The following is a 6526-nucleotide window of genomic DNA, read 5'->3' as shown; positions in this document are numbered from 1 at the left end:
AAATAGGGTGGTGGACATGCCCACACACCACGAACAGACTAAAAATTGACCCCCTTATCTAAGAGATGAGCAGCCGAATTCGCTGAACGTTTTACATAAGAGACTGAGCAATGACCTAACTCTTTTAAGATACTAACACGAGACAAAATAACCTCAAAACCAAGTTGTTTACATATTTCTGAGATGCATTCTGAATTAACCATTGTCACCATAAGAAACACTAACATGGGCCTATAGACCTGCACTAGATCCTTTAGCACACTAACTGTCCGTGATTTGTCCAGCCCACGGCAGTTTCAGCTTATGAGATTCATAACCCCAGATGGGTCTGGACTTCAGGACCCACTCCATATCTGTTTTTTTTTTTTTTTTATATATAAATCATCAATCAGCGGCCCTTTTTCGGAGGAGAGAGGCGGTAGAAGCAGAGGTCTCATGACTTTTAAGTGCTGAATTTTGTTACTTCACTGAAAAGAAAGAAGTCCAGAGAGCAATTTATATGTAAAACTGAGATATAGCCAATACGCCCTTTTAATGCATTTGATTTGAAGGGAAAGGGCTGAGAGTTGTGGAGGAAGTGTCAAGTAGGCTTACTCCTAAAGACGTGGCCCTGATTGCCATTGTTTATCGGGTTGGAGGGCGTATCGCTTGGATGCCCTTGACTATGAGGTGTACACTACATTTTCTAATTCATGAGCAAACTTTGAATTTTGATAATTCTTTTTCTTGCTATATATATGCCACATAAAGAGAAGTTTTAATGCTCTGTTATTCTCAAGCTTGACTTAGATTTTATTATCTGAAGTCTTTAAATTTTTTTAATAAAAACATTATGAATTGTATCTTCATTTATATTGATCATTGGTGAAGGTCTCTCTTTCAGTTATGCATGTTATCATTTTATTCTAAACTCATATGTAGGATAAACAACACTTATAATCGAAACTTGTGTAACCTGGTAGAAAATTTTATTTAACAAATTACCATTTCTATCATTCTATCTATTCCATGAATCATATAAAAACTTCTTTCTCATGTATTCCTGTACAATTTCAATAGTAAATTATTTGCTACAGAGCTAATTGTCTAGTTTAAACCAGAGTAAAAACATTCATCTCTGGCCTCCAAGTATGCATCCAAATAACCAGTTATTTCACTAAGCTTTTCTAGATGTAGAGAAATTTGCAAAGAGAACGACACAAAAAAATTGGCACTAAACTCCTGAAAACCCAACTCTCAGCCCTTTCCCTTCAAATCAAATGGATTAAAAGGCCGTATTGGCTATATCTCAGTTTTGCATATAAATTGCTCTCTGGACTTCTTTCTTTTCAGTGAAGTAACAAAATTCAGCACTTAAAGGGGAACATAAGTCATGAGACCTCCGCTGCTACCGCCTCTCTCCTCCGAAAAAGGGCCCTGAAAATTGAGAAAATGGCTATGAAAGCAATTTCAGTGTGCTCAGAGCTCATCATCTTTACACGAATTTGCCCCATCTTCTGACTGTTCAAATTGGCATTAACTGCAACTCTCATGCCTCGAATTGGCCGAAATTCTGACTGAATACCTCCGCCCAACACCATCTCCTTCTTGAAAGATAGAGCCGTCATTGATAGACTTATAACATCATTCCTCACTGGGTAGTCTTGCCCTCTTAGGATTGCTTCAAAAGTGCCACCATAAGCCATTTGTCCAGGACCCATCATTTGAGCAGCATTCATTAAAAACTTCAGTCTCTTCCCTATCATTATATTATCTTCAAGCTTAGCACCAAAATAATACTTGTCTCCATAGGATGTCACTGAAACTGCACAGTCAAATATGTTGTGCTTGATTTTTCTCAGCTTTGTGTTGCTGTGAAGTGTATATATAAGATTTTTATCGGCAGATTGAACATCCAAGCCAACAGAATATGTAGGGCCCTGAGGATCTGAATAAGCAGCCACACATTCAGACTGTACGCTAAAATTCTGCTTGTCCTTGCTCATCTGCCCTGTAATTGAGGCAATCAAATTCCTATTTATTTCCATAGCTGTCTCCAAGTTTATACCATCAAACCCGACATCATGATCCCATCCTTGAGGATCAAAAACAGGTCTTACAAGCCACTGGTCACTTGTTGTGATGCAGCGGTATCTGTGTGCCGGGCAGTCCGAGTCAAATGTCAGAGGGACTGCCATATCAGGTAACAGGACAGCCTCAGGAGATTCTTGATGGTTGTCATCATGATTATTGTCCATGGAATTTTCAACTTTAGAAAGTTTCTTTTCCCTTGACCTGCGAGCTTCCTCTTTAAACTGTTTCTTTAAATAAAGGGTCTCACGGTACTCAAGCTCATCAAGATAGTCATTTTTCTGTGGTTTAGTCAATCTCTCAAATTGAGATTTTGTCAGGATTCGTATTGAAGGTAACTGATCATATTCATCTTCTTCATCTGCATCAGAATGTAAAATCTCTTCAGAATCTCTGTCTGCTTCATTTGGGCTTGATGCAGATCGATGCCGTAGAAGAGATGAGAGAAGATGTGGTACAGAAGGCACTCTAGAACTGGGTAAACCTAATTCAATGCTGCCTTGAAAACGCAAGAGTTTATTAGCATCACCAAGAATTTTGGTACACAAGCATAACAATAGGAATTCAGATTTCCAAGCCTGTCCATTGAGAAGGATTTTGTCCCCCATGAAATTCTTCTTACACCGAGGATGATTCTCCACTAACAGTACTGGGTTATCCAGTTTTGTGTCATAGACCGCCTGGTGAATACAATCGTGCAAGACTTCCGAGCATCTGGCCACATAGGATTCATAATTTACTGGATATCCATTTGGTCCTTCAGGAAGTGCTGAGGAAGCATGAGTCATCACGAGGATAGTATTGAACCAGATTGCACTACCAAAGACTTCAGTTAAAAGCTTCAGAAGAGGCAAATCACTATAACCTGTGTTGATGAGATCAAGCCGTTCAAAATACAGAACAATGTCTGGAGGAGATTTTCGAATGAATCTCTTAACAGAAAGCATGATATTCCTGTTTCTTCTTACATTGCCTGAAGATGAAGGTAAGAATCCTGGGGTGTCAATAAAAGTAACTTTCACACCGTTGATGGTTCCCGTAATCTCTTGAATTGTATTTGTAGCTGGCTCAAATGCGTCAGTCACTGTTTTTGCTTGATCAAATATTGAATTTATGGTTGCACTCTTCCCAACACCTGTTTTCCCTAAGACAAGTATTCTCATAGAGTAATTTAATTCCGGTGTATTACTTGCTTCTTGCTCTGCTGCTATTCTTCTGGCTCTTTTCAAATCTAACTCCCCTGCTCGTACTGAAGTGGCTAGTTGTATCCTGTATAAAACTTTTGCCACTAGTAGATTGTCGGGCAAGTACCCCAACCGTCGAAGAATCCGGAAAAACTTAATTTGGAGATTGTCAATCTTTGCCAAAGGATCCCTCTTTTCATGAATGCATATGTTAGCATCTTCAACTTCTTGCTGTAGAGAGGGATGAGGTCCGTTCCCCTCAGTATAATCTATGGAGCATGATCTACCAGGAGATTGTGATGTAGCCTCTGCACCAACCATGTGAGCTGCAAATAACAGGACTAATAAGCTCTCGCTTAACAAATCAACAAGCAACTTCAGGTCCGACTGAAAACATAAATATTATAATATTCTTCAGGATTTGTTCCCTGTATTTACAAATTGTAAGTCCAATCCCTAGCCAGTACAAACAGCGTATTTATTTCTCAGAACGTCAGCACTAAGATAAAGAGCTTAGCCAAATTACTTTCAAGTAAGTTTTTATATCATTAGCTTATTTACCCATCACCAAACTTATAGAACACTTCAAAACAGATTTTCCAGAACTTAATCATTGTTTACTGTCTGTTTTAATCAATCAAAAATCACATAGGCACATTGACTATGTTAACCAAACAACACGGTGAGTACATAAAGTTTCTTGATCTGGAGACTGGAAAGCACGGACATGTATCACACAAAGTCATCGTATGAAAACAAAGGCCAAAAGTTTAGGTAAGACAGCCCCTGCCAAATGCACCAATCTGGGCACAAGAAAAAAAAAATCCTAACCTCCCTCGCCTCCGGACAAATCAAGTAAACCCTAAACTCTGCATAACATAACAAAAGATACTTATCATGAAGAACCAGAAAGAATCCTGGCAATCCTTATTTTAGCAAAAGAACATGGAGGAAGATGAGTAATAACTAATAAGCCACTAACAAGGATGCTTAATATCATCGATAGCTATGACTGATTCCCTTTAGCAAGAGAACCGACCTTGCTAAGACCTAATTTGAGACCATTTTCTTTGATTAAGTAGAAAATTTTCACAGACGACTAGTTGCTTAAATTGGTCCAAAAACTAAACTATAATGTATAAAGATTACAATCATGACAACAAAAGCCGAGTTCTTGAAAAACGTTAGGTGGCCTCCAAGCAAGAGAAGAGAATTGCTCTAGTACCCCTATTTTTGGCGAACTCGATATTATATCTTGACCATTAGCAATAAAAGGCATAATCTCTCATCTATAGCTAACAGAAATTATACTTAAAATAAACAAAAATCTATTTCAAACCAACATTTTGTGTGCATTTAGAAGAAAAAGCAGCGAGTAAGTTCTAACAGAAAAGCAAAGCCAGTAGCACCTCTGTCATTAGAATCTTCATCCACAGGTCCCTCTGAGAAGAAACTGCCACTGCCCGATAAGGGTCTAGATGAAGCCAAGGACTTCGATAATAATTGAGTAAAAGCCCAATCTCTAACACTCTTCATCCTGAACATGTAATAATAATTCAAGCTGTTAAAACAAAGAAAACTTACATCTATAAACGCCTCTAAGCATATTAAGAAATCAATGGTAACACAAGCTTGTGAAATCAAATGGTAAGCAAACCTTTAAACCTAAATACCAAATGCTAACCCTACGTCAGAAATGTCAGCTGAAAATGATAGAGATATTAGAAGAACAGCTTTACCACATAAAATCAATCGAAAAAGAAGCCAAAAGTGAAATTCAACGGGCGCAACCGAAAATTCCCCAAGATATCATATGTTTCGGAGAATCCGAAAATCTTTATTAAAATTTAGAAACTCAAGATGAATGGAAGTTGCAGCTAAAGTGAGTTTGTGGGGGTTACCTGTACGTTAAGAGATAACATCAAGATGAGGAGGAGGAAGAGGAAGAAGAAAGAAGTGAGATTGTAGATAAGACAGAGATAGCTGAAGCACGATAAGTCGTACACCCGAATCGCACACCTTGTTTGCCTTGTTTTTTTCAATTTCGTTTGGGGATTTTGTGAGCAAGAAAATAGAAACTCCCACAAATAATAATTTAGAATAGAATGTGAAAATATATTAGGTTGAAAATAACACATCCGCTCCTTAATTTATAACCATTTTCTACATTTTGATTATAATATAAATAGAGTAAACTCGATTTAAGGTATATTATTTCATTCATTCATTAAGTTTACCTTACAATTTTGATTTACTGTTGTGTTCATCTTCAATTTCTACATCAAACTGACTCAGGCATCAGAGCAAGTTAGTTGGACAACTGTCCCTTTTGACCTTATTTATGTCCATCTGCAGATCTCCAAATAGATTTTCAAGATTCAACCACATCATATTTGTGTGGTGAGCCTGGAATAAATACAACAATGACCCGCTAAAATTATTCCATCCAACATCCATCCTCCAGTGCACTCTCTGGAGTTCAGATTGTGGCGAGAAGCATGACAACAGTTTTCAGGATGATCGCAACTTGGATCTGGACATGCCGGAGGAGACTGAGGCTCTAAACGCCCAATTGTTTAAAATGTGATGTTGGTATGATCTTGTATTGTTGGTTGAATATTTATTTCTTTGCATATTTAAATTATTAATATTTTATGCTATACGTGACAAATACATTACCACTGTTATCTTATTGAATAGGCAATTCATCCATTGTCACCTATTTTTCAGAAGATAAAATTTAGTTGTTCTATACTATTTCTCTCCAGTTTTTCAATTGCTTCTTCATTGTGTTAAGTGGGTCTTCGATGCTGCAATTTTCTTAGATTTAAATTTTGGTTTCGAACTATAATATTTGTTTAGTAAGATGGGGGTAATTGTTTTTTTTTTAATTTTATTAGTTATTTTTGGACTTAGAATTTAATGTTTGATTTATGAGCTTTAACTAGTAATTAACGTGATTTTATGAGTAATAAATGTCTTTTTTTAGAACGACGTGTGGCCAACCAGACTTTCTGTTTTTTTGGGTTAATTCACACGACGCGTGAATTTGGTGTCACGACTTGTGTATTATTCGAATTCCAGTCCACACAACGTGCCATTTTTCCACACGGCATGCAGACTAACTTAACTAGCAAGTTCTATCGAGTTCTGTCATTTTTACATTTGTTCTATTTACTGTTTTGTCACTACCTATTTACTAGCTTGTCATTAGATTATTTGTAACTATTTTACTCTTAATGTCTTAAGTTATGTTAGTGGTGCATTGAGGG

General features: G+C 37.1%; 1 protein-coding gene across 2 annotated transcripts; it reads right to left on the bottom strand.

Moving 5' to 3' along the window:
* Window positions 1-1016: 1016 nt before the first annotated feature.
* On the bottom strand, window positions 1017-5327 carry LOC136202603 (translocase of chloroplast 90, chloroplastic). Of its 2 annotated transcripts, none has more exons than XM_065993330.1 (3): window positions 5156-5327; window positions 4664-4791; window positions 1017-3580 (listed from the first exon to the last, which is right to left on the bottom strand). In XM_065993330.1, the coding sequence occupies exons 2-3, from the start codon at window positions 4788-4790 to the stop codon at window positions 1371-1373; spliced, it is 2337 nt and encodes a 778-aa protein (XP_065849402.1). In that variant the 5' UTR covers window position 4791; window positions 5156-5327; the 3' UTR covers window positions 1017-1370. The 2 variants fall into 2 exon arrangements, with proteins under 2 accessions (XP_065849402.1, XP_065849401.1); XM_065993329.1 differs by lacking the exon at window positions 5156-5327 and adding an exon at window positions 4994-5149.
* Between the last annotated feature and the right edge of the window lie 1199 nt (window positions 5328-6526).

Source organism: Euphorbia lathyris, chromosome 8 (genome assembly GCF_963576675.1).
Source record: "Euphorbia lathyris chromosome 8, ddEupLath1.1, whole genome shotgun sequence".
NCBI lineage: Eukaryota > Viridiplantae > Streptophyta > Magnoliopsida > Malpighiales > Euphorbiaceae > Euphorbia > Euphorbia lathyris.
The sequence above is the reverse complement of the archived record's forward strand: the minus strand, read 5'-3'. Positions and strand labels throughout refer to the sequence as shown.